Source organism: Mirounga angustirostris, unplaced genomic scaffold (genome assembly GCF_029215605.1).
Source record: "Mirounga angustirostris isolate CCGP_5_RB_7025 unplaced genomic scaffold, mMirAng1.0.hap1 SCAF_14, whole genome shotgun sequence".
NCBI classification, from domain to species: domain Eukaryota; kingdom Metazoa; phylum Chordata; class Mammalia; order Carnivora; family Phocidae; genus Mirounga; species Mirounga angustirostris.
In genome coordinates, this window is record NW_026991722.1 from 14,291,520 (window position 1) to 14,319,162 (window position 27,643).

Genomic DNA, 27,643 nt, shown 5'->3' on the forward strand with positions numbered 1-27,643 from the left:
CCCTGGGTTCCTCAGACCCCAGTTAAGTTGAACTAAGTTACTTTGCTTTCTTTCAACCAGGAGGCTGGCACTCTTTTTGTTTTATGGTGGGGGGCTGCCTGGTGGGGGGGTGCCAGTCTTCACTGACAGCCTCTTGCTAGACAGTACTTGATTCTGACTGGTGAGTTAATAGTATTTGCTTGCAGTCCTGTTACTTGGTGCAAGCCTAAATAGTAATGCAATTAAAAGAATGGACTGAAAAATACTAGGGGTCCTTGTGTGCCTTTGTGACCCCTGCTGCCTGAAGGTTCATTGTTGCCGCTGGTCTTTGTTGCAGTTGTTTTGAGTTTTTGTCTCTTTTAAAACCAAGTGACAAGAATTTGTTTCAGTGATTTGGTGGGAAAAAAACAAAAACAAAACCAAAAACCAGATGCCTGTGTGCACTTCTTTGGCAGCATTGTTTTAATTTCCTATGAGAGAGGAATTGAGCGAACTAGTTAGTTACATGGAGTCACTAGATTTGGGAAGTTGCGCCTGAATCTGGCAATGAATACTTACAGTAGAGTCAGGAAAAGAAGACCAGAGGGTCTAAGGAAAGAAATTTACTTCTAGGAGATGCTACAAAGTTATTGGAAGCAAGAGCATTTCTCCCGTGTATTTTAGAAGAACAAGCCAGGGTCCACCGAAATACACAAAACAGAATCAAGACTCCCTCTTTATGAAATACGGGGCATTGTGTACCCCCATGAAGGTATTCCCTTTAGAAATGAGCAAAGTATTTACCCTAAGAAGCCGCCTGAGACAACTCATTTACCTTCCACTGGGCATTACCCAAGGAACTCCTGTAATCTCTCTCGAGTGGGACATTTTTACGTTTTTGACCCAGTGTCAAGACTTTTGAATTCCAGCAGATGTGCTGACATCTCCGCTTGTTTGAAGTCATTAACTTTTCTGCATTTTTTTATCTTCTTCAGAAATGAACACACTTGAGTATGCTCTATGTCCGTGAGCTCCCCAGTCACCTGACGACTTTGGAAAGACAAGAAGGAAGGCGTGGGAGTGCCGGCCCCTGAACACAAGCTCCTTGCCCTTGGCCTTGGCCCTCCTGCTTCCCGGCCACAGGCACGGCCGCGATGGAGACGCTCTCCCAAGATTCCTTGCTGGAATGTCAGATCTGTTTCAACTACTACAGCCCCCGGCGAAGGCCCAAGTTGCTGGATTGCAAACACACCTGCTGCTCGGTGTGCCTCCAGCAGATGAGGACAAGCCAGAAGGACGTGAGGTGCCCCTGGTGCCGGGGCATCACCAAGCTGCCCCCGGGCTTCTCCGTGTCGCAGCTCCCCGACGACCCTGAGGTCCTTGCGGTCATCGCCATCCCGCACGCGTCCGAGCACACCCCCGTGTTCATCAAACTTCCCAGCAATGGGTGCTACATGCTGCCCCTGCCCATCTCCAAGGAGCGAGCGCTGCTGCCAGGAGACATGAGCTGCCGCCTGCTGCCCGGGAGCCAGCAGAAGGCCGTCACCGTGGTGACCGTCCCCGCCGAGCAGCAACCTCTGCAGGGCGGGGCGCCGCCAGAGGCGGGGGAGGAGGAGCCAGACAGGCGGGGTGTGGCGAAAAGTTCCACCTGGTCTGGGGTGTGCACTGTGATCCTGGTGGCCTGCGTCCTTGTCTTCCTGCTGGGCATCGTGCTACACAACATGTCCTGCATTTCCAAGCGCTTCACTGTGATCTCCTGTGGCTGAACAGGGCTGCAGGGAAGTCTCTCGTGGGTGCCCACTCGGGGTTGAGCAGGTGTTGGTGATGGGATCGCAGCGAGAAGATGGGGGGCGACGCTGATCATTTGGTGCCAGCCATGGCCTCTGGGCTACTGCTTGGTTAACTGGAGACAGACACGAAGGGCAGACGTGAGGTCTCAGCGAGATACCGGGCAAATCGTTCTGAGTGTTGGTGGCAACAGCTTCGAAGACGATTGCATGCATCCTCATAATCATTTATTAAATGGACTGTAATTTATGATTTGTCAAAATCGTGTTACGAGATAGACCTAATCTACTTAGACGTTAAACCGTGCAAGTGCATACAATGTGATCTTCTCTAAATGTGGTAGATTAAAACAGAGATGCTTATGTATATAAGTAGAATTAAACCTGAGAATCCACGTAAAAATTCAGCGATGACATGCAGTGCTGGTTTCTTTCCCCTTTTTAATGGAAATCCAGTCTTCATTTAGTTGCTGAGGCTTTTTATACTTTTTGAATGGCACTCAAATGAAAATAAGTGAAGTGGACGGTCATTTTTTTTGGAGAAAACGTCTGAACAAGTGTTTCCAGTGTGTTGTGTTTTGTTACATACCTTCATTTTTCTTCCCTTGTAATTAGAGCTCGCTATGTGTTTTTTGAACTGAAAGCCCAACAGGGGAGCAATAAACTGAGTAATAGTGAGAAATGCCTAATCCCACAGGAACCCCATATGCCAATTTTTCTCAAGCCATCTCAAGAAATAAGAATTTTAAATGTAAATATTGTGTACTTGTATGTGTGTTCATGTGTATGTGTGTCATTTGACTTACCTCAGGTTTTGAATCTTTTCAGAAGAATCCCAGGAGTAAGACTTTGTGGGCCTGAATGAGTCCAGGGTCTGACTCGGTGGCCACCTCTTGGGCACCGGGATCTGCCCAGTGAAGTGTCGCATACCCGTCACTTCCAACATTTGCTCCTCTTCTGTGTATTCAAGTCCTGTATTCTGTGAGGCACAAATGGAAAGTAACAGAAGATTCTGTCTTTTCTCCCAGTTTGGAGGTATTGTAATAGACGTGAGCGTTGTTCATCGATGACAAACCTGGACTGACATTTTAATAGACAGTCCATGATTGCTTTTTGAAAGATGTTCCGTGAAAGTTAAACCATTAGGATTCCAGTTTCTTCTTGTTGGTATAAGTGAGAAAATCTCTTGTATTTCAAAATATGTTTTTATTGAGAAAAGTGACAAGATAAACTAACAACTCACATTCCCAATCTAAGTGGATCAGTTCATCATAAATTCTCAAATACTCTTAAGTGTGCAGTGGTCTACAGACCCTGGTGAAGAAAGGTCTGCTGGCGTTAAGTGGTAAATTCCTGTGCCTGGATGTGTGTGTGTTCAGAAAAAGCTGTGAGCTTTACAATTCTCTTCTAATTTCTTTTATGGAATTCATGAAGCAAGTGTATTTGAGAGCTCAAAGTAGAAATCAGGTTAAAATGCCATTTTATTGTGTAAGCTATTGGGCATTATACAACAAATAATCTAGGATTTATTTGGTATTAACAATTTAGGTATCATATTAGCTGAATACTATTCTCTATTACGTAACATAATGTACTGTTGGGTTAGTGTTGATTTCTCAAACTCTGCCAGGCTGCCGTGATGCATGTCTGACCTAATTTCTATTCCTCTCGGAGGAAAAAACCCCACAGGAAATGTTGCATTAAGAATGCTACATTTCAAATGGACTTGACCCTTGCAATTTTCAGCCAGGCCATATTTGAGTTAATTTTGTGAATGATATCTACATCTGTTTATGTACAGTATGAAATGACTGGCCCTGTAGTGTAGTATGTCCTAGAGTTCTACGTGTTAAGTAGGTTGTACATAGACACTAATGTGCGTGGTGATAGAGCGCCCTGTGTTTCTTAGTGCAAAGCCGTAGAGTAAAAATGTCCACGTAACTTAAAAACTATCCCATGCTAGAGCTGCAGTGAAGCAGTGCAAAATTAATCGGCTCTGTGATAGATTCTTGACTTTACAATTTAAGGTAACAGTAACACCAAAATCAGAATTTTGTGTGTGCATCTTACTGACCTAAGAAATCTTGTTTAAATGGATTCTGCCTGCAGTTATTTGTGCATTGCTTGTTAAAGTGTGCAGTTGTGCACACGTGTGTGTGTGTGTTTGTGTGCGTCCTATCTCAGCCTGCAGATAGAATTTTTGTAGACTTGATGTTTTCATGCTAGTTGGCATCCCATCCTGCTGGCCTCTTCTGGCATTTCCCCACGACACTAGCAATTCATCTACCCCGTGTGACAAAAGTCCAGTGACACAATCAACCGGAATTCACAGTTGCACATCAATGAAAAAAATCACAACTGAAAGCACAGAAATTCAGAGCTGAAAGCAACCTCTGGTGGCTTCATTTTGTACATGAATCCATGGAGGCCCACAGAGGTATGTGGCCCCTTATAATTCTGCAGCAAAAGGGAGACAAGAACTACATTATAGTTTCTCTTGCTCCTTCCTAGGCCTGTTGATATCTCTATTGGGCTATGGTCTTTTGGAGAGTGGATGAATTCCCTTAACTAAATAGTGTTTTAGTTTTTTGTTTTTTGTTTTTTAAATATATATATCTGTTTTAGTTAGCATCTACCTTTCTGGGAAATGAAAGGAGGGTTGATTTAAGGATGAGTATAGACATTTAAGAAAGATGATGTGATTTGAATTTTTAAAATTGCAAACCATTTGCCCCCCCCGTTATGTAAAGGACAATGAGTGTTGTGTAAATAGTAAACTTTAAGAAGCATGATTCTCTTCTTTATTAATGATCTTGACATAAGCGCGAGAATGCTTAATATGTTACGTAGAGCCAACCGAGTATGCTCTCAAAAAGCATTGTCTTTGGGAGATTTTTGTATAATGACCTGGGGCGTAAGTTGTGATGAAAAGGCAAATTGGTTCTCCGTTTCAGTCATACTTTATGACTAGAAAGCTAAAAGGTATTTTCTTTAAGAATATAATTAAGTTCAGTCTCGAGCGTGACTTAAAAGTAGGTCCATTGAAGGTTAACCCATGTGCTGGTGCAGCCTTTGAGATCTAGTCTGTTCAATAGATCTTTCTCCAATGATGGAAGTGTTCTATGACCTTTGCGGTCCAATATAGTGGCCACTGGCCACATTGGCTAGTGGGCAGTTGAAGCGGGGTTAGTACGACTGAGGAACTGGATTTTGTATTTTATTTCATTTTAAGTTATTTAAACATAGTCACTCACTTTTGGCTGTGGCCACCATATCGGATCGTGTAATTCTGGAGGGTTGCACAGTAGGATCGAACATGAGAGTGTTAACAGAGTAAGGCTAGGAAGACAGTTTGTGGTTTAGTAACATGCAGTTGGCTAAAAAAAATCCTTTCTGGGCTTAAAAAGTAGATCTCAAGTATGACGATTAAAATTCATTGATTGAAAAAATAAAATTCATCGATTGCCCTTTGGGGTTATTACTTCCAGACTTTGGGCCAAAGAATGGTCAGTGAAGCTTAAAGAGTGTTTTATGAAGCCCCTTTTCTGGGATCAGTAGCTGCATGTGAATCGATTGTCCAGAAATAGTAGTTAGACAGTAGCTGCAAAAACTTCTGACTCGCAAGCTACGCGTGACCCGTACTCTGAAACTGTGTTTAGGGTCTTAGGCCAAAAAGTAAATGTTACAGAAAAACAAAACAAAACAAAAGCCTAATGAAATTCCTCTTCACTTCGAGCATCTTACCCAGACTTCATCACTGCATGAGTAAGGTGTGAAATGCAAGAGCAATCATGTTCTGCAGTGTTCATAGAGGGTTTTTGTTTGCCCCTGAAGTCTGCCGGCTCGTCGTCGTGTTTGGTGTGGGCACATGTGGGCATCCTTTTTCGAATACCAGACTACAACAGAGGTACTATTTTTAGAGTGAGATTGGACACTTGTCGTCTTGTTTGGCTTTTCCTTTTATCCCTTGTCCCTGAACAAACTGCCAATTTGCAGCCTTGCACAAAGACATGTTTTTTTTTTTTTACATTAAAAAACGTTGCCCATGGAATTTAAAGACTTGAGGGTTGTTAAAGTTACTAAAATTGCTTTTTAAGTGAGTAAAGGAAAGCAGAAAATTCAGTTTGAGGTATATTTTCATAGAAAGATGAGACTCTTCCTGGTACTATGGTATTTATTATGGTCTAGATTTTGATTTGAAGAGTTACCGTTGCTTTATTTGAAATCCTGTACTGTGTCAAAATTGGCTAGTCTGCTTTTCATTGTTGCTGAATGTAACGTAAACATGCATTTGTGTCAATTTAGCAAAACCTGGTGAATTTTTTTTCTAGAACTTGTCAGTGGGCATGACCTTTTTAGCTTTTAAAATTGCTTAATTCTTTTTTTTTGCCAAAATGGTAGTTTTTCTTTAGACTTAAGAGGAATTTAGAGGTCCAGAGGTTATTGGTATGAGAGGAGTGATATCGAAAAGGTTTGAATTTCTATCTTCTCCTAAAAGAATGATGCTGCCAATCAGTCAGCGTTTTGTTTCCACACAAGTCGTGTCACCCATCAGTTGATCTGTCATCCTTGACCTGGAAGGAGAGACTGTTCCTTGCCATTTTCATCACTCCCAGTAAAAGATCACTTACAATATAACCCTTACCAAAACAGAAGCTCCAAAAAAGAATGAAGGAATCAAGAAAATTCAGTAACTGTTGAAAGTAGTAGTCTATCTCAAAAGCAATGAAGATCAGTTAAATATTATTAAGCATGAAATACTTCTAAAAAATAAGTGGAAATTCAAGCCACTGATTTTTTTTTTCTGACACGATTCACTATATATAGATACACATATCTCTGTCTCATATAGGTATAGACATATAGGTAGATACACACACATGACTTAGCTGTAGCAGGAGTTAAAAAATCAAGTAAAAAATATTGTTAGTCATGTTTTCCAATTTGTGGGTTATATAATGTTGAATTTAGATATTAATTTCTTAACAAATGCTATGGGCTGCATACATTATATCAAACCAACCACCTTTGGAAATGTCTAGATGAATAAACCCCTGAGACTTCAAGCATATGAAGAGGTGGGTTCTACTGTATACATTTTATTGGAAAGCCATTGATGATCGAAGAACATAAGCAGGTGGGGCATTTAATTTCTGTCTTTCAAATGCCTTGTTTTTTGGCTCTGTTCAGGCATCATGGGTGGAGTACCATTATTCCTGAACTCTTGCAGCATGGCTCCAGTTTTTCAGCACAAGTTTACTTGCACAGTTGGACCAAGGGATTTTTTTTTTTTTTTTTTTCAGGATTCACTGCCTGGGGTATCCCACTATGTATATCTCACTTATGATGTAGTGGTGCTTGAAAACACTCATCTCGCTAGCTGGACTTTATTATTCTAGTCTAAGATTTTTGATATGATTCATGTTATGATCTTTTTAGGGACAATCAGTAATATTTGGGGCAAAGTACAGAGGAGTCTCTTGAAGTCTGCAACAGCATGCATTTTCTTTGTTTTTCCGGGGGTGCTCTCTTATAGGTGTCCCTGTTCTTCTAGAACGCTGCTCTAAATTCATCACTATGGGCTGTAGGGCTAGTAGCCTGTGTGACAATTTTCTGTATTCTCCCTGTGAGTTACTGGGTTATTCCAACAAGAGTTTTCCAAAGGGGATGTTCCATTTTTAATTTGACATTTGCTTTTTGAGAATCTGGAAGTAGACGATTGAATGTGAGGGTGGTAAAGTTGCATGGGCTGTAAGAAGGCGGAAAAAGAGGAGGAAGACGTCCCCTTGAAGGGGAGCAAGGTTCGACCTCAATCGGTGTCATCTCTATTTAAATGGGAGGACAGAGTAGCTGCTGTGGTTGAGGAAACCCTGGTCTGATTTTTCTGGCTGAACGACAGATCTGTGGGAGCAGTGGAGATGTGGCCTCAGGTCTATAGCAATAGAGAGATGTGCTCAAGACAGTGAGAAAATAGTTGCATAAAAGGAGAGAAATCTGTAATGGGAACCTGGGTCGAGAACAAAATATATAGGAGCTGAAGGTCAGTCGTGGCAGAAACCAGCTGAAGAAAGAAACACAAGGACGGCTAGGAATAACTTAGACAAGCACAATTAAATCCCAGATGTTTAAGTTGAAGACCTATAGGGAATGCGCTCGGCCAATGAGAGGATCCAAGGAGGGCCCCCCTGGGTTGTCCACACGCTAGACAATCTCAGAGCCTGCTCTAGAGTTGGTTGCTGAGTCATTACAGATAAACTCTAATAACACCCTCTTAGCAGTGGAATGCAATGCCCATGCCTGTGGATGTATCCCGACTTGAGTAGGTTGATGCTCTTGGGAAGACTCGTTCAAGAATATTTTGGTTTTCAATCCTGGTTGTTGTCATTTATTATATTTTCTTTATTTGACCACATGTTCCTGTTTGCTTCACTTGACACTTGCAGGAGGGGAGGCTGGTGTCAGCTTGGGGTGGATGCAGACTTCCCCATCATAAGCCATGCGGCTGCTCTGGAGGGTTCCTGCCGATCTTCCAGGTCCACTGGTGGGTTCCCTGGCCCTCTTGATAACTAATACTCCAGTCAGATGGCTAGATTAATGCTGCTCAGAGGCTAACTCAAGTCCTTGACATGTTTCATTCACAATTATGTAGATTATTTATTTTAGGAGCTTTTCTTTTAAAGGGCCAAATAGCCCTACAAATAAATGAGCTGCTGGGCTGTGTAGAAAATATTGTTCAAATGTTGCCAAATAATTGACTTTGTAAGGGGGATATCAAGCTGCTGTTTATAAATCTGAATGTCTTAAAAGCATTCTTGCTTGCTCTCTCTGGTGTAGATGGTGTCTTAGCAAGTCCTGAGTTTTTCCAATGAACCCAATTTTAATATATGGTATTTTTGTATGCCAAACTGGTGTCTTGTCCTTTGTATATGTGGTAATGTTGATTTTATGACTACTGTTAAAACACATTTGCTATGATTAAAATTCATAAAACGATTTCAAATAGACTCACGCGTTGGTTTTTTGTTTTTTTTTTTCTTCCCACTCCATGGAGAAAAAAAAAATTGGCTGGAATTTTCATCATCAGCTACTCTAAGAATTTTAATAGACTTAGGTAATAAAGCAACAAGGAGCTCCTGAGCCAAGAATTTTAAGCGGAGGTGACCTTCAAGTGGCTCCTCCAAGAAGCCGAAGAGCGCATTTGTAATGAGTAGTAGCAAGGATGGTGTTGTAACTTGAGTTTTCATGACTTCCGGTGGCCCTACCTTTCTCCTTCTCCTGTTTAGAAGTGGCATTGCGTGTGTCAGGCCCCAGATGGACCATCTTATTATACTATGTGTAGAACAACTTCACATAGGCGCTCGTGTAGTGAGAGGCAGTGTGATCTGCCTCTTGGCTCTGAATCCGGAAAGGTATCCTTCAATGCGTATTTTCATCAGTGGGACTGAGAGTGTTTGGGAGAGCCTTTTTTGATAAAAGCATCCTGTCTTTCAATAACTCTGGATCACATCAGTGAATTTCAGTTCAGTTTAGCAAGTGGCCTAATCCTTCTTAAGGGGTTATCAATGATCTGATAACACATGCTTGTATAAGCATGACCTGGCTCTCTGGGCAATTAAAAAACAATCCCCATAGTTTTAAAAGTGTAAGATTACTGTGATTCAATACCCATTTCTTGTACCAAAAAGCAAGCTCTGTACTAGGGAGTCCAGATCTTTGGAAATGTGAAATTTATTTCACATATTTTAGAATTTCTTATATGGATTTCTCTGATCTCAGAGTGAGCGGGCATGTGTGTGTGTGTTGGGGCCAGTAGGGATTCCCTTATAGTAACTGCTTCCGCATGCTTGAGCTTTTCTAAAAAGGGGCAGAAAGGCATTTAAGGCATTTATTAAAGACCTTAGCTTTTCCAGGTCTTAGCTCCTCCATGCCCAGGACTGGATTGTACCTATAGCCTTATCTAGAGACTTCTCTGTAGACTTAGTGGGAATTGGGGTAAATGACAGGGGGACACAGGAGAGCCCTGCAAGCATATCTTGCCTGGGGAGGCCCATGTTGGCAACCTCTTTCAGATGAGGCTCTATTTGGATAGCTAGTGCAAGTTTTCTGCCTCTGGGTGTAGGGTTGGAAGAAGTGGGGGGGAACCTGTGTCAACCCCAAGGTCTTTGCCATTCTGGCCCCTCCCTGCCAAGGGGTACTGTGTGAGTAACCGAGGGTCTGGAGGGGATGGTAGAGGATGCACAGGGAGTGATTAGAGCCAGGCCCGGCATCCACTGTCTGCCACCCTCCCCCTCAGTCCTTACATCTGCGTCCCCTCCAAATGTTCGGCCAAATTTCCTGAAATGAAAGCCTGTTTACCTGCCAATGCATGAGTTTTCTCAATGCTTTTGTTTCCAGCGAGGACTCTTGAAGAGAAACCCATGTTCAGCGTACAGAGTGTAGCACTAGGCTGGGGAAATGGCAGCTGCGGGGAAAGGAACTGATCCTGGAACCTGACTGAGCCTCTGCTTTTCTTTTTATAGGTTTGAAAACTTTTGCACAATTCTACTTGACCCAGAAAATGATACAGCTGTAATTGGATTCAGTCTCTCTTTCCTCCTCCTGTTCCTTGCATTCCCCATCTCTTCACACTATTTTGCTTGATAAATGAATGTATTTATTCTTATTTGTAAGAGTAAGCGAAGGTAGAGGTGTGCCTGCGTGTGCACACGTGCATGTGCGTTGTGTGTGTGTGCATACACATACATGTGAACACGTCATGGGCTCTTGGCATGGATTTTTTTTAAAGGTTGAAAGAGTGAAGATCTTTCGAGATAGATCAAAGTAGAGAAAAGTACACCAATTGGGCTACCAAGAAAGGAAAATTGATATGGACTCCCTTGGAAAACGAGGCGGGAGGAAGCTCTTCTCGGGTCACTCGTTCCTTCTCGGGGCATTCTGGCTGCTCGCCAGACACTAGAGCTGCCCAGACGAACGAGATGGAAATGGCCGTTGTCCTCTTGGCCCTCCCAGTCCTGGAGGGAAGACAGGCACTAATAAATACAGTTTCTGTCCAATGCAGGGGCACATGGTGTTTGAACGCACATGACAGGGAACAGGGCAGGCTGATCTGGTGGGTTCTGGGGAAGAGATCAGTCAGAAAGGGCAATGGCTTCTAGAATAAGCTCTGAAGGATAAATTGGGGTCAGTGAGGACCGTTTGTGAAAACACATGTAAGAAGGGATAATAAGACAGAGGAGGCATGATGCCTTTTACGGAGGCAGAACTGGCTTTTCTGGTCAGGCTCCCTGCCATTCATGCGTTGCCTTATGTCACGTCGCACTGTAATTGATGGTATTTCAGGACGACTCGCCAGTCCCCAGAAATACCCACAAAAGAGCATTTTACAAAAGCCCAGCTACAGGGTCTGTTGCACCAGTAGTTATTTTCATCAGACAGCACTGTATGTGGAACCGACCCCACAGTGACTATTTCACCTTGCTGCGCCCACAAAACACGGCAGTTTCCCTCTGCCGCTGCCCTGTGCGGAAGGAAAGGACAGGTGGAGACTTTTGTTCCAATAGTTATGCTATTAGTTTCTGAGTTGAACAGGTTTAGAGTCTGATGCTACTGACAAGAGGCTACAGATCAGCTCTAAGGTCAAGTCTTGAGAAAAACATTGCCCAAGCGGTATTTGTGATAGTTGTAGGTATTATATGAAAAAGGTTTTGTGGTTAAATAACCTGGGAAAACACTGGGTTAAACAGGGATTTATTTTTTTTATTTTTTTTAAAGATTTATTTATTCATTTGAGAGAGCGAGAATGAGAGAGAGTACATGAGAGGGGGGAGGGTCAGAGGGAGAAGCAGACTCCCCGCCAAGCAGGGAGCCCGATGCGGGACTCGATTCCGGGACTCCAGGATCATGACCTGAGCCGAAGGCAGTCGCTCAACCAACTGAGCCACCCAGGCGCCCAGGGATTTTTTTTTTTAATTGTAGAACTTTCTAGAGCCTTTAACATGTGTGGCATGTCCTCTTGAGAAACAGAACCAATAGGATGTGTGTGTGAAAACTCTATGTTTATGCATGAGAATATACAGATGTGTATAAATCTATCATATTAGGGTATGTATCTATCTATGAAGAGATTTATTTTAAGGAATTGGCTCGTGTACCTGTAGCAGTTGGCAATCTTCAGAGCAGGCCAGTAGGCTGCAGACCCAGAGAAGGGTTGATGCTGCAGGCTTGAGTCCAAAACCAAATGCTGGCAGAATTCCCTCTTCCTCGGAGGTCACTATTTTTTCTCTTAAGGTCTTCAACTTAGTGAATAGACCCACCCACATTAGGGAAAACAATGAGCTTTATTCAAAGTCCACTGATTTAACTGTTAATCTCATCTACAAAATACCTTCACAGCAACATCCAGGCCAGTGTTTGACCAAATATCTAGGCATCATGGCCTATCCCAGTTGACACATAAAATTAACCATCACAGTATGCTAAAGGGCCTTGCAAATCTGGAAAAAGGAAACATAATACATATCACTTCCTCCCAGTTTATGTGAGTAAAGAATTCATTGTTTGCAGAACACCTATTAACATCTGGTAAAACAGTTTGGAGACTATTGACCTTGAATAATGATTCACAATTTTGTCTTGCTCCAGATAATCAAAATATGGCCAAAAAAAAAAATATATATATATATATATATATGCAGTGCTTACTTTTTATGTAATAAGATTAAACCATTACTCATGTTTGCTTTTTAAGACAATAACATGTAAATGTAAAATAACCCAATACTTTTATTAGATTTACTTTCATGTTATATTGTAATTTGCAAGCTAAAATTCCATGCACTGCACACATTCCTGATGAAATGTTCTCATATTAACAAATTATGGGGGAAATATGTATACATCTGCTTTAGTAATAAGGGAATGGATGATTCATACTTGAACACAGTGCATACATACCAGAGTAATTTTGGAAAATTATAGCCTAAAAATTCATAAATATTCATTACTATATGCTATGGGGTTAAAAACAACTCACAACAAACTAAATTGATAATGATGAACAAAACTAACAATAATTTGCTGTTAAGAAGCAGAAGAGCGGCAATTAAAAAACATGATTATTCAAGGCAGTACTGATAATTAATATGTATCCTTCCCCCAGATTGTAGGAATCCAATCACTTGCATATGCACACATGTAACTGGAACCTTGCAGTGTTAGTAAAATACTGAATTGGATCCATGCCTACATTCTCCAAAGTCTAAAAAGCACTGATTTTAGTTTAAAAATACCAAATGTAGCAAAACATATATAGACAGTTATTAATGGGTTGATCTCATTCAAATTAAGAAAAAGTTTTAGAATTGTCAAGGGCAACCCATTGGGAAGATTCGCTGGCCCTGCCGTGGGCTGAGGGCCATACTTTGAGAACCACTACATAGAGGATTAGGCAAACAAATAAAGGAATTTACGAATATATGCAAAACATAAATTAAAAAATTATTTTATTTCATAGAAAATCATTTTAATAGAAATATAAATTTCGTGGAATAAAATCAATAGTTGTAATAATTACTTTTTTAAAAAAGATTATATTTAGAGGGGCGCCTGGGTGGCTCAGTTGTTAGGTGTCTGCCTTCGGCTCGGGTCATGATCGCAGGGTCCTGGGATCGAGCCCCGCATCGGGCTCCCTGCTCGGTGGGAAGCCTGCTTCTCCCTCCCTCACCCCCCCTGCTTGTGTTCCCTCTCTCGCTGTGTCTCTTTCTGTCAAATAAATAAATAAAATCTTTAAAAAAAAAAAGATTTTAGAGAGAAAGCACGCACCCATGTGTACGCATGCTTGAGCATGGCGGGGGTAGGGGCTGTGGTGTGCAGAGGGAAAGGGAGAGAGGAAATCTCAAGCAGACTCCCTGCTGAACATGGAGCCTGATGCAGGGCTCCATCTCACTACCCTGAGATCATGAACCCGAGCCAAAATCAAGAGTCGGATGCTTAACCGACTGAGCCACCCAGGTGTCCATGTAATAATTACTTTCAATATACTCAATGCATAAGCAATGTAAGGGTTATCTATGCTTCTATAAATTTCTATCAGTTTATATAAACTTTAAACACAATTGGCCCCACTGCACAGTTAAGTTCCCTGTTAAATTACATCCCCCACCCCCACCATTTAGGACAAATCACACCTCCTTCCTAGCTTTATGTCAGACAACCAAGAAATGGTCCTGATTTTACCCCATTCTAATGTGCCTCATCCCCCAGCCATCAGAAGGGTAACATTCATTCCAAAGTAGAAGCTTTGCACTTCCTCAAATTTCAGCCCAGCTCCTCTAGCCTTTTCCAAAGCAAATACTTGGTGGCTTTTATTTCTATGGAAACCATTATTAATTTCAGAATGACTTCAGTTTATATAGTTCTGAAACATGGTGTTCTGCTTTAAAAAAAAAAAAAAAGAGGATAGGATGCCTGGCTGGCTCAGTCAGTAGAGCATGTGACTCATGATCTCAGGGTTGTGAGTTCAAGCCCCACGTTGGGTGTAGAGATTACTTAAAAATAAAATCTTAAAAAAAAAGGATTGAATATGTAAATTTTGGAGAAGTAGAATTAGTGGATGTGCGACTGCCTGGGAAAAGACTTCCTATAAGAGAATTTGAACACGGTACCACTGAGAGAGGGGATCGGGTTAGTCCTGCCCTGGATTTATCCTGATAGACCTATCTGTGCCTGACACTCAGCACTGCACCCCCGAGCACTCAGAGGAGTGATGGAGGCTCGGTGAGTATTTGCTGAATGAATGAGGGTATGAGTCATTTCGTCTGCTGGGATGGCTCAGCACGGTCAGGTTCGGATGCACTGCGGGTTTTGGAATACCCAAGGGGGCCGGGATTCTCTTCTTTGCAGATCTCATCACTTTCCGCACTTAGATTCTTGCTACTGCTGTGGGAATAGTTTGCTTTCTCTTTCCTGCCCATCAAGCTCATTTTAATAAGCTGCTCCTGTTCAGCTGTCTTCCTACAATACAGTCATTTTCTCTTCCTTAAAATGTTCATGCTTGAGGCTGACTGCCTTGGTGACTTCACTTGTTAATCAGAAGGAACTGATGTCACGTCTATTCCAGCCCTCTCACCTGACCATCTACAGATGTTGTGCGTTCCCCGTAGCCCATTGGCACACAGGACGGCGCTTGATTTTGTTGCCTTTAATTATGGTCTGTGGTGTGTGTGTGTGTGAGGAGGGAGAGGGCAGGGCCGGGAGTCGGGGGAGACAGGGGAGGCTGCTGGGGTGGGACACGTAGGGAGGCGCTCACTCTGAGAGGCATCCGCTGCCTCGGCCTGGTCCCGGCTCTGGGAGGAGCAAGGGAGGATATGTGTGAGTGTGACTGTGTGTGTGTGTGTGTGTGAGTGTGAATAGATGAGCGTGAGCATGGATGTATGGGTGTGTGTAAGTATGTGAGCATGAGTGTGAGTGTGGGTAAGTATGTGAGCGTGAGCATGGATGTGTGAGCATGAGTGTGCATCGGTGTGTGAGTGCAGGTGTGAGAATGAGTGTGAGTGTGGGTGAGTATGTGTGAGCATGAGTGTGCATCGGTGTGTGAGTGCAGGTGTGAGAATGAGTGTGAGTGTGGGTGAGTATGTGTGAGCATGAGTGTGCATCGGTGAGTGTGTGTGAGGGTGATGAGTACTGACTGCACTGGATTTAAGGTGGCGCCAGATACATGTCGGTTTCCCCAACAGTTGCACACAGGAGGTGCTCTGCACACAGTAGGTGCTCAGGAAACACTGAGTGTGCTCAAGTAGAAAATAATCCAAATTATAAGGTGATACCTTATCTTTCCAGTGAGAAGTTCTTAAAAAAAAAATGCAGTTTAGGTCAACTTGAATATATAAACTTTTATAGGCATAGATATCAAATGTCTGCTTTAAATATAATTTACCTTAATTGTACAATATATTTTAAATCTTAGGTGCCTTTTAAAAAAAAATTCTATCAGGTGACCTCTATACAAATTTAAAACTAGGGGCACCTGGGTGGCTCAGTTGTTAAGCGTCTGCCTTCTGCTCAGGTCATGATCCCAGGGTCCTGGGATCGAGTCTTGCATTGGGCGCCCCGCTCGGCGGGGAGCCTGCTTCTCCCTCTCCCACTCCCCCTGCTTGTGTTCCCTCTCTTGCTGTGTCTCTCTCTGTCAAATAAATAAATAAAATATTTTTTAAAAACTAAAAAAAAAAAAAAACTAGCAATTTCCTCATTTTACAATGGAGATGATCATAATAGTACATGATTTACAGGGTTGTTGTGAGGGTTAAAACATTTAATGCAATAAAGGACTTAGAACAGCGCCTGGTATGCTGTGAGGTCTCATCCAAGGACTGTGCATGCCTGCCTGTGTGTGGGCATGTGCGTTTCTAGTCCACGTGCCGAATCCAGTAGAGCTTTGTTATTCAAAATATATAAACCTCATAACAGGAAAGACAATAAGGATGTGAAAATTTGGACTACTTTCTCCTTTCGGAGGGGTCATTTTTTGAAGTAAACGATCTTACCTTTTCTTTGGGCATATATAGTAACTGTCAGGTAACTGTCACTGACTCCACTTTGGAAAAGACCTGCATTCAAATTTCAGTGGAAGGTTCTAGAAATGTAAGGTGAAATTGAGGCTATGGAAAAAGGCAATTGGGAGACAAAGCCTTTAGAAAATAACAATGACTAACTCTTTGTGCAAATATGACTCCCTTTGTTTCTTAAAATTTTTCATGCCTTTGGGTGAAGTTTTTTTCCCTCTTTTCCCTTTTTCCCAAACAAAAAGTCTGTTTCATTACAGTCTTCACTTTGCTCTTCAAGACTGAGTGACTTTAGGTGCATTTAATTCAACTGGATTTATTTGAGGAGCTCAAGAACTAATTTATTTATTCTATTTATTTTTACAGCATGCCCATTACCCAGGGATTCTGGGCACATATAAATGATCTGCTTGGGACTGGCAAACAAGAACTGGTGATAAATGGACAGTGAGCAAACCATCTGAAAACATTAGTCAAAAGGATTCTTCCCTTCCAGAAATGCTTGGTTAAGCAGGTTGGTCTTTCAGTTTTCTTGGATCTTGACATTTTATGTTCACATTGTTGCTTTTTTTTTTTTTCTTTCTTTCTTTCTTTCTTTCTTTCTTTCTTTCTTTCTTTCTTTCTTTCTTTCTTTCTTTCTTTCACAAATACGACAAGAAGAAAGAGGTTCCTGGGTGAAGGTGGGCAGAGAGGGGCCCCTTGCGGGGCAGTGGGGGGGACCCAGAAGTGGGGGAGGTGCCCCCCAGCCATTAGGCAAAGGCCTGGGCTCTGTCCGCTGGAGGTCTATTTTTCGATTCACAAAGGGGAAGGTTCTGGGTGGATGATTCTGCATGTCCTCAAAAGGTCATGGAGTTTCAACCCAGGTTCAAGGCAAAAAAAAGAAAGATGCTGGTCCCCCCAAGGGGAGGTCAGGAAGGAGCACACTGAAGAAGAACCAAAATTGAAGACCTCCTAAGTTTCCCACTCAGGAGAAAAGCACGAACAGTGACATGATCAAAGAGGATCCAGAATGCTGTTTGGGTTGCTCCCTTGATTCCCTCCTCAGCTGAAGAGACCCGTCGGACACCACATTGTCCCTGCCGCTTGCTGTCAGCCTTTGAGCAGGTCACCTCATCTCTCTAGACCTCCGTATTCTTATCCAAAAAAATGAGAAAGTTGGCCTGCATAGACGTTTTCAGAGAACGTTCCCTGGGAGCCATAGGGCTGCCAGGGGAAGGCAAGGGGACGATTGTGGCAGTGTCGACCAGTCTGTCATTGGTTTCTGTCTGGTAAAAGGAGTCCTACTGGAAGAAATAAACTTGACATTCACTTTTCTTGGTGATTTCTAAGGTGATTTCTGCTTTTTCTCCAGCCAATCTTTCCCCACGAATTGGGTTGACTCTAATTTGGGTCTAAACTTGAGGTGTGGGCAACCTCTCTCACGGGGGTTCAGGAAAAGATTGCCAACATTCTTCCTTAAGGCTGTTCTCTCTACAGATTGTGGTGATTGTGGGGGTTGTGCCCAGAGCCCATCTGTCATTTTTACAGAGTTTGATGTGAGAAAGTGGCTGATTTTAAAGGAGCAGCATCAACACATTGTGGCTTCGAATGGGCCTCTCAGCCCAAAGTGCCCTCTAAATAGAAAAAAATTATTACAGCAGGACTAATCTCTTTTTACAGCAATAAAACACAGACCCAAGCAGATAAATACGGTGGCGGAATCAGCCAGATTGAACTCTGAATGGAAAATGTTTTTCAACAAACAGGTCTGGGAGCCACAAATACATGACCAACTTAGCAAGAGGTCGAAGTGGTGACTTTGGCTTTCTGAAGGCACTCCTGTTGGGGACGCAGGCGAACGGAGACACCACACAGAATCCGTGGGCGCTGATGGGCCACACAAGGCTCACCTCCCAGCATCCGCAGGTGGTAGAGAAGCCTGAAAGCAAATTAAAGCCTCACCCAGTGCTTTTTGCTTTTCCTTCGTGACCAAGACAGATCTTCACGGCCCCACCCGCCTTTCCATCTAACGCAGAGATTTTATAGATTTTACCCCCACAGCAGGAAGGAGGCCCAGGCATCCTATCAGGCACCCAGAAACCCTGGTTATTAACTGAGCCAGAGCTGTGTGTATGGATAAGTGGACTCCCCGCTTGTTTAAAAAACAAACCAAAAACAGCCCTGCATTCCTTCTCATTTGCTGGGCCACTTGTATCTAGATCAGTAACTCCACGAATTCTATAGTTCACTAAAAGTTTTGGCTTTCTTTGAAATTTTCCATTCCCTCGACCAATAACCTATTGCCAAGCAGCCTTTCATTTTCTGGGGATGCGTAAACAGGGAAATAGTTTTGATGTCATGGGGTGGGGGCAGAGAGGACACCTGGCTCCAGGTAAAGTTTGGGTCCCAGCTCAGGCTTTGCAGCTAGTTCTCTGTGTAACCTTGCAAAAAATCAGTTCACCTCTCTGGACCTCAGTTTCTGCATCTGTAAAATGGGGATGATGGAACTTACTACCTTGCACAGTTGCTCTGGGGCTCAAACACGGTAACGACGCTTGTGAAAATGCTTCAAAAAACTTAAAAATATAGCATGTATTAATGAAATGCTTCGGTTAACAGTGAATGCTCATTAAATGCCTGTCAAATGAATGGCTATAAAGACTAAAAAATTAAGGGCACCTGGCTGGCTCAGTTGGTGGGGCATGTGACTCTTGATCTCAGCGTCATCAGTTCAAACCTCATGTTGGATGTAGAGATAACTTAAAAAAATTAAATCTCTTGGGGAAAAAAAGACTAAAAAACAATAAAAGAAGCATCGAGTTTGTTTATTTTTCTTCTACATTCTTACGGCCACTGCCCTGGTTTCGATGCTCATCAGGAAACTCCAATCAACTGTTGGCTGATGTCCCTGCCTTCTGCTTTATCTCTACTACCCACTTTGTGTCTTCTTCACCAACGCTAGTGTGTTCTTTCAGAAACCACAGATCTCTGAGATGCCCCACTCCTGATTAAACCCTTTCCTGGCTCCACCTCATCAATAAGACCAGGGTCCCTGTCCCTTGGCATCACACACAGGGCTCCTGGTTCCTCCCCCTACCTACCTCCCCAGCTTATTTTTAAGCTCCAACAGTGTTAAAGGATTTTAAATGTTCCCTGAATGCAATTGTCTGGTCTGACCGGGAAACTACTCAATTTCCTAGCCTTGATGTCATATATGCCAGGAAGCTTCTCTGACCCTCCGAGAGATAGTTCGTCAGTCCCTCCTCTGTGGTAGTCGGTAACTTATTACCTTTCTTCTGCTTGGCACTCTCAGAACTCATTGGCTTACCTACCTCTCTCCCCTAGCTGATTGTGATCTGCCTGTAGGGAGGCATCCTTAGTTTCTTTGTGTAAATGATCCGTAGAGAATATTCTCTCTTGTATCTTTTCTCTCACTGGTACTTCTCAAACAGTGCTTGGCTATTGAAAAAGTGGATGCTGTTGGGGCTGATAAAAGGTATGCCAGGATTTCTGCCCCTACACTGAATGGCCTTGTTCAATGGATTAGACCCCTCCTCTCCACCCACCCCTGCCCTGTTCCTTCTTCTCTCTTTTCCTTCATTCAAAGAACTTACAAATATTTCGGTCAGCTTCCCCACTGAGAGTGGTCACTGTGATCCTATTGTGTGGGGTGTCCTCTGCTCCCAAACTTTAGCATGATGGTTGGGGATGGGACCCCTGGACAGGGAGCTATGCAAAGGCCCTGTGGCAGCTTCTTCTCCTATAGCTAATAGTCCGGGATCTCAGAGCAGTACCTGGTTAGCCAACAGGCCACATTTACTAACAAGGACTTATTTAAATAGATTTTTAGAATACACATGGAGATATAAAATCAGTCCCTGGTTATGTTTCCAAAAAATTGGATTACTAAGACTCCTCTGTATGAATGCTCCTTCTGTTTTTATAACATTGGATATTAGCATATATATGAATTATTATTTTCCTGGTTTTTTTATGTGAGAATTCCAGGGCACAGAAAGGTTAAATAACATTCCTAGAACCATATAATAGTTAATGGCGGGGTCAGGATTCAAATCCAGACAGTCTGAAAGCCAGAGATTTGGACAAATCAGGATCCTTTCTTTTTAAGAGAGTTAAAGCTCTGAATGATGCATTCTTAGGTGGTTTTTATGCTCAAAGTATTATCCTTTTTGTATATATTTACCACCAAAATAAGGAAAGTGGTGAGGGAATATGGGGGAAATGAACAAAATAAAAAGTAAACGGGATCTTTGCCAAAGCATGGATGGACCTTGAAAACATCATGCGTCATGAAATAGGCCAGACCCAGAAGGACAATGCTTGCGTGATTTCCCTCAGATGAAGTACGCAGAGTAGGCAAACTCACAGGGACAGGAAGTGGAATAGAGGTTACCAGGGGCTGGTGGGGAGAGAGGAATGGGAGTGATTGTTTAATGAATAAACAGTTTCTGTTTGGAATGATGAAAAAGTTCTGGAAATGGATGGCGGCGGCGGTTGCACAACATTGTAAATGTACTTAATGCCCCTGAGCTGTGCACTTAAAAATGGTAAAAATGGTAAAGAGCGTGTATATATTACCACAATAAAAAAAGAAAAAAAGAAGTAAAATGGCAGTTTTATAATCCCGGACAGCGGCTTCCTCTGGAGGCCGCCGAAGAGGCGCGAAGCGTGATTGAGGGCTCTGCCATTTGCTCTCAGCAAATAGAATTTAATGAATCACGGCCAACCCCTCTTCAGCAGCTCTCCCCAGTGGGGCAGTGGCTCAGGACAATTACTGTTGACAGAGCAAAATTGTGTATGTAGGGGTGGGGGGATATAAATTTCCTCCTCGAAATTAAGGAATTATGCAAAGTCAATGCGCCATATCTCATATCTATTTAATCAGAGCTCACTCTATTCTGCATACAGCAGAAGTAGAGTCATTGGAAATGTGAGGGGTCAGCCGAGAGCAGAAGAAAATCCTTCTTGAGCCTCCCGCTTGGGTGTCCTGGGGCAAGAGTTGCAAGGCAGTAGTCCAATCCTGCCAGAAACTGTTTTATTTGACCTGCGATCGTGTTTATCTGAGTTGCCAATATTTTAAGATCTGGCCATTTCTTACAAATATGGATTTCTAAGTTTTCTGGAAACATCTGAAAGGCCCGGTAATGGGGCCCCAGGCTTGTGCGCAGCAGAGGGGTGGTGGATGTCCAGTCTAGCCTGGGCATGTGCCCCTGGCACTTCCAGCCCAAACTGCTCTCACTCACTCCTGTTTTCAGCTTGGCCCCCTGGGCATTTGAGTTCCTATCTCAGATGCAAGTCTTACCTGCCCTTTATCTCATCTCCTCAATAAAACTGCCTAGACCTCCAATCCCCTCCCTTGGCAGCTCTTCATTCCTATAGCTCTTACTGTGCCTACACTATTCTTGGCCCTCATCACGGATTATCTTTTATAATGTAATATGGACATGACAGAAAGTTCTAGACTTTCTGAAACAGCAAATGTAATTATTTTGCACTACTCTCTATTTCTGCTTTAGAAGACTCAGTCACTCATGACCCAAACTAGATTGTAAGACCCTCCAGTTCATAGACTACACCTCAAAACATCTGATTTTCCTAGCACCAGCATGGGTTGGGTTGGTGTCAATAATGAATCAATAGGTTTGGGAACCTCCTTAAGAACTCAGATGACTCATGAGTTCAGCTGTTTAGAGAACTGTGCTAATGCAGCCAACGACATGGACTTCATCCCTTGAAAAGTCAATCCACTTGTCCCATCCTGGGTACATGGGCCATATCTCATCCTCTGACCAATAGCTGTTCTTGCTCAAAAGGCAGAAAGAATGATGGACCCATGCAAATTCATCCCTTAGTCCTGGGGAAGAATTCATGGCTCCTGGGTTGGTCTTATTATTTTTGTACAAGGAGGCTGTCCCCCAGAGAGTCAAGGTATTTTTATAAAAGATGGCAGCTATTTGTTTTTAAGTTCATTCTGCTATATCTTGAGTGAATCGATGATGAATTAATTATCATAACTCAGTAACCAGTATTACTTATGTGATAGGAGAAACAGTGGTTTGGGTATGAAGAGAGAAGACCATGACAATCAGCAATGTTAAGATAGAGTATGTGAAGTTCATTGTTAATGAGAAGTCACAGTAATTTATAGGAAAAACATTCTGGATCTTCAAAGAAAAAAAGAAAACCAAAGGAAACTGTCAGGAAATTGAATTTCAAAGTGTTGTCCCTTTATAGTTCAGTACTTTCTAGTAAAGTCAAATTCGGGCAGTCCTTTCTTTGCATAGTACAGCGTAAGCTGAAACACGTGCGTGTTAGAATCATGACCATATTGTTCTGGGTGCACAGGGTTTGGTAAATATAGTAGCATGCAAAGCAAGGACTCCACTGAAGACCAGTAAAGGTTGGTACATTCCCCTTATCTACAAAGAATGAGGGATAATCAAGGAAGATAAGAAGACATTTTCACGATCACTGAAATAAACTATGTTGTGAGTTACTTAATATTTCAGGTGAACGACTATTTTGCATTGATAGATTTGTTGGTAAATACCAAGACTCTCCTTCTGGCTCTTCATACCATCCACCTTAATACAAGTCAGGGTAGCTAGGTTATGCATAGTAACAAACAATCCCTTTGTCTCATGGCTGAGTCCCACCCAGCTTATTTCTCACTCTTACAAAGCTGTTTGTGGGTCTAGGTGATTCAGTCTAAGACAGGTGCCCTCTCTGCAACATTGCAGGATCCTGGCTGAACAGAGGGCTCACCATCCTGGAGCTGAGCCTCCTAGAACATGTGACCTCCTCAGGTGATGGGGCAGATGAAGAATGTCTCACAGGGATAATTAAAGGCTTTGGCCTGGAGTGACGTGCTTCACTTCTGCTCCAGAACATGGTCCTGCCTGACTGGAAGGGGAGCAGAGAGATGTGATCTCCTCACATGCCCCAAAGGAGAGGCAGAGAAGAAATGGGTAAGCACTAGACATCACTACCGTACATTTCCAATCACATTTGGAGTTTCTTCACCTGACATATATACCAAAATCATCTGGTTAATATTCCAATTGTTCTCTGTAAACCTAGCTTTGGGGAATTGGCAATAAACATCATCACTTTATTTAGAGATACAACTCAGGGAAAAAAGAGAGAGAGAGAGAGAGAAAGGAGATCCTCATTCATTCATGTGTTCAGCAAATATTTGTTAAATGTCCACTATGCACACTGACCCAGGTGCTGGGATTCAGCAATAATCAAAACACACAAAAGTCCTTGTCTTTTTGAAAGTGTATTTTTGTGGGGGAGATAGACAATGAAATATATGTCTGACAAAAACAATAGGCATATACTGTAACTCAGATGAGAATTAGTGTCATGTCAAAATAAGGCCCAGTGAAGAGATATATCATGTGACTGGGGTGGGGTGGCAGGGCATTTTAGATAGGGTACCCAGGGAAGGCCACCATGAGCAATTTTTTTCGAATATTAATATATGGCAAGCACGGTGGGGAAAGGAACCAGGTGGGTTTATGATCTAGATTCTACCCCCAAAGGATTTCACAATGGAGGAATGAGATGGGGACTATATAGACTATAAAAAAGGTTAAATGTGATTTTTAGAAAATAAGAGTTAATATTTACTGACTGTCAGCTACATGCCAGGCACGTTCCATGATTTAACTTATTTAACTTTCACAACCACTGGCTATCTCATTTTTCAAAAAGACAAACATAAGCTGTGATTCCCAGAAGGTAAGCAATTTGTCCAAGGTAACACAGATAAGAAGTAGCAGAGCTGGGCCTCCAACACGGTTCTCTGCCTCCAAAGTTGTACACTTAACTACTACACCCTACTGACTTCTCTAAATGTGATAAATATCACAAGAGAGGTGCACTGAAAGGTGAGAATCTATTACTACTTGGGAAGAGGGAAATCAAGGAAGGCTTCTTGGAAGAATTGGCATGCCTGGGCCTAGGTGAATTACTGGGATTCAAGGAGAGGGCATTTGAGGAGGTGCTAGTGTAAATAGTGATGTGGAGTTAAAAAGGCTCAGGACCAGAAATTTGGGTTTGGCTAGAACTGGTGCATAGAAATATGGAAATAATCTTGGAAAGAAATTGAGGTTATATCACAGAAGGTCTTAAATGCCAAGCAAAGGAGTTTGAATTTTGTTGAAAAGAAAGCAAGAGTAGCTATTGAAACTTTTGAGCAGAGAATAGAATGTGGAAAGGCTGTGTCTTAAAAGAAATAAACTGCTCAATGGTGTCAAGAATAGTTTAGACAGTTTGGTCAGGGAGATCGATCAGGGGTACTGTCAAGGGCAATGTCAGTGGAGTGGAAAAGCATGGAATGAGCAGTCATTTCAGAAGTAGAATGGAGAGCATTTGTAACGAACATGGGAGGGGGGGTCAGGGAACAGGGAGGGAAGAATAAAAGATAACTCAAGCTGGTGAAAAGTCTAGATAATTCTTTATTTTCTTACAATTTACCCTTTGTTTCTGCTTCTAACACTTATCTTTGATCCCCAGACAGGAGTCAAAAAAGGAATTTTACTGCAGTCTTTTTGTGAAATTCAATGAATGCCAGTGGAACAAAGCCACTTAAATTATGAGCTGCAGAGCTTCACATCTCTTCTCCCAATGAAAATCTCATTAGCCTGCCATTTGGAAACTCGCACATTCAAATTTGACTCTGTTTGGCGTACAGTTTGATCCCTTTAAAGTGATAGTTTTTCAGGAGTGTGGCAGGAAGCCTGAAATTTCAATTAGATAAGCCAGAGGTTTACCTGTTGGAGGAGAGAAGGTATTATCTTCCTGTTGCTAGGTGATGGGTCTCTAAAGCAATCGTTCAGTCTTAAAGGATCAGAGCACTTTTTAAATTCCTTTTCTTTTGAAAACAAACATCAATTTAAAACTAACCCCCAATGCCCCACTCTGGTTCTTTAAGGGATAAAACCACTTACCTGCCATAAATCCACCCAACCTTCTGCTCACCCCTTCCCCAAACTAGATAGCCCCAATGTACGTGGGTGACCAGCCGTTACTACTTCTGTAGGGCATGGGAAGAAAATTGACAGCCAAGATGAATGCTGGGAGCCATTCTCCCTGCTTGGTATGCTTCATTGTGTTACAATTCTATGACGTATATACTATTTGTTTCCCTTTAATGGATAGTGTGATAGTTAATTTTATGTGTCAGCTTAGCACAGGCTATGGTGCCCATTGTTCGCCCAAACACTCATCTAGATATTGCTGTGAAGGTATTTTTTAGAGATGAGTAACACTTAAATTAGTACACTTTGAGTAAAGCAGATTATGCTCCATAATTTGGGTGGGCCTCGTCCAATCATTTGAAGGCATCTACAGCAAAGTCTGAGCCCCCGCCCTGGAGTAGGAATTATCCTCAGGAACGCAACATAGAAACCCTGCCTGAGTTTCCAGCCCGCTGCTCTCTGGTGCTCTAAGTCCACACTGCAACATCGACTATCAGAATTTCTTGACCCCCAGCTTGTCCTATGATTTCAGACTTTCTAGGCCCTGCAATTCTGTGAGCCAGTTCCTTAAAATCGATCTCCGTCTCAATCTCTATCTATTGGTTCTGTTTCTCTGGACAACACCGGCCACAACAGAGGGAGAAAGTGAGGCTTACCTAGGCTAACTCGTTCAAGGTCACACAGGTAGTCCGTGGTGGAAGCCTGCGTGCCTAACCACTGGACTATACTACCGCCTGTACCAGGACGGGGAGTTACTCATGGCAATTATATTCAAACTTGAAACAAAATTTTTTTTTTCCAAACAAACAAAATAATTTTTTAGTGGGAAATTTACAACATGGACGGAAGTAGAGGGGATAGTACAATAAACCTCTATGTAACTATCATCTGCTTAAACAATCATCAACACAAGGCTAATCTTTTTTTTTCTGAGATATAATGGACACATTGTATGAGTTTTAGGTGTACAACATAATGTACAACATAGTATACGACATAATGACTTGATACATGTATATACTATAAATTGATTACCACATTAAGTTTAGTGAACATCCACACATTTGGTACAACACATAGTTACAAATTTTTCTTTCTTGCGATGAGAACTTTTAAGATCTCTCTTCGCAACTTTCAAATATGCAGTAGAGTATTGAACTCCTGGCTGATCTTGTTGAAACAAAATTTTTAATGAATTTTATCAGACTCTAAATAAGGACGTATAGATGCTGGAAGACACTCTTCTGGTTTTCCTCTCTTGTTGCACTTCTTCTTGGGGAGTCCAATCTGAGTCCCCCCCAAGAGGTATATTCTCTCTTTCCTGAGCCTCTTTCTTGACCCGGTCCCTGTGAATTCCAGGTCTCCAATCCCCTACACGCGGTTAGTTGTTCACCTGATACTTTTGGCTTAAGGAAGAGGCAGATCGTTTGAGTTTGAGTCCTGGGAGAGAGATATTCATAGCACTATCACAAACACCTTTCTCTTCTCTTAAAGATGCAGAGGTGTGGTCTGTGCGGAAATTAGGGGTGTATATGAAATTTATGAAATTTATGAAGCTGTTTTAGGATAGGAAAGCATGGTTCCCAGAGGTGGAACCTAGTACGGTCCAGGGGATGAAGTGTGCATCTCCAGATCCCAGACTGTGTGGAGTGATGCAGCAAGGTGCCGTCTTCCCTGGGCTGTATGCACTGTGAACAGTTAGAGCTGAGTGTACACGGGGCCCACGATCAAAGGGGGAACTTCTCAGAAAATAGCAGTTTCTAGGAGTCTCACCTAAAAACCCATACCTAGCAATGGGATAGTGGAATGAATCATTTGCACAAATGTCACTATAATTTCCATCTCTGCCCTTGAGACTGACTCTAGGCTTGGCCATGTGAATTGCTTTTGTCAAGGGGACAATAGCAAATGTGACACAATCACAGACTTAAAACTAGTTGAGCATTGGGCCTTGCTTTCACCATGTGAAGGAGACCAGGAGACTGGAGGATGAGAGGCCACATGGAGAAGAGATGAGCCATCCCAGCTAGGGGGCGCTAGACCAGCCATCAGTGAGCAAGGCCATCTCATCAGTTGGCCATAGCACCTGAGAGGCCCCAACAGAGCTCAGCTAAGACAGTCCAGAAAAAACTCCCAGGTGACTCACAGAATCATGAGCTAAACAAAAGCTAAATTGTGTTGTTTTAAGGTACTTCATTTCAGAGAAGCTTGTTATACACCATAAGCTAATTGATAGAACCAGTGCCCTTCGTTAAAGATACCATTTCCTCCTAACAAAATTCTAAAACATGTCTATCAACTGAAATAGACCCAACATACCCATAAGTTGTTAACCTTATGAAAGAACTTCAGT

The 27,643-nt window shown here is 42.5% G+C and overlaps 1 protein-coding gene and 1 non-coding gene across 2 annotated transcripts in view; both read left to right on the forward strand.

The window, feature by feature from the left end:
- RNF152 (ring finger protein 152) overlaps nucleotides 1–8,763 on the forward strand; it is a 75,265-nt gene extending 66,502 nt beyond the window's left edge. The window contains exon 2 of the mRNA XM_045886611.3: nucleotides 954–8,763. Within this exon, the coding sequence (XP_045742567.1) occupies nucleotides 1,113–1,724 (612 nt within the window). The 5' untranslated portion in view covers nucleotides 954–1,112 and the 3' untranslated portion in view covers nucleotides 1,725–8,763. The remainder of the gene's footprint in view (nucleotides 1–953) is intronic.
- A 5,445-nt stretch (nucleotides 8,764–14,208) lies between these two features.
- Nucleotides 14,209–14,281, forward strand: TRNAM-CAU (transfer RNA methionine (anticodon CAU)). Its single transcript has one exon. It is a non-coding gene; the product is annotated as a tRNA-Met (tRNA).
- Nucleotides 14,282–27,643: the final 13,362 nt, after the last annotated feature.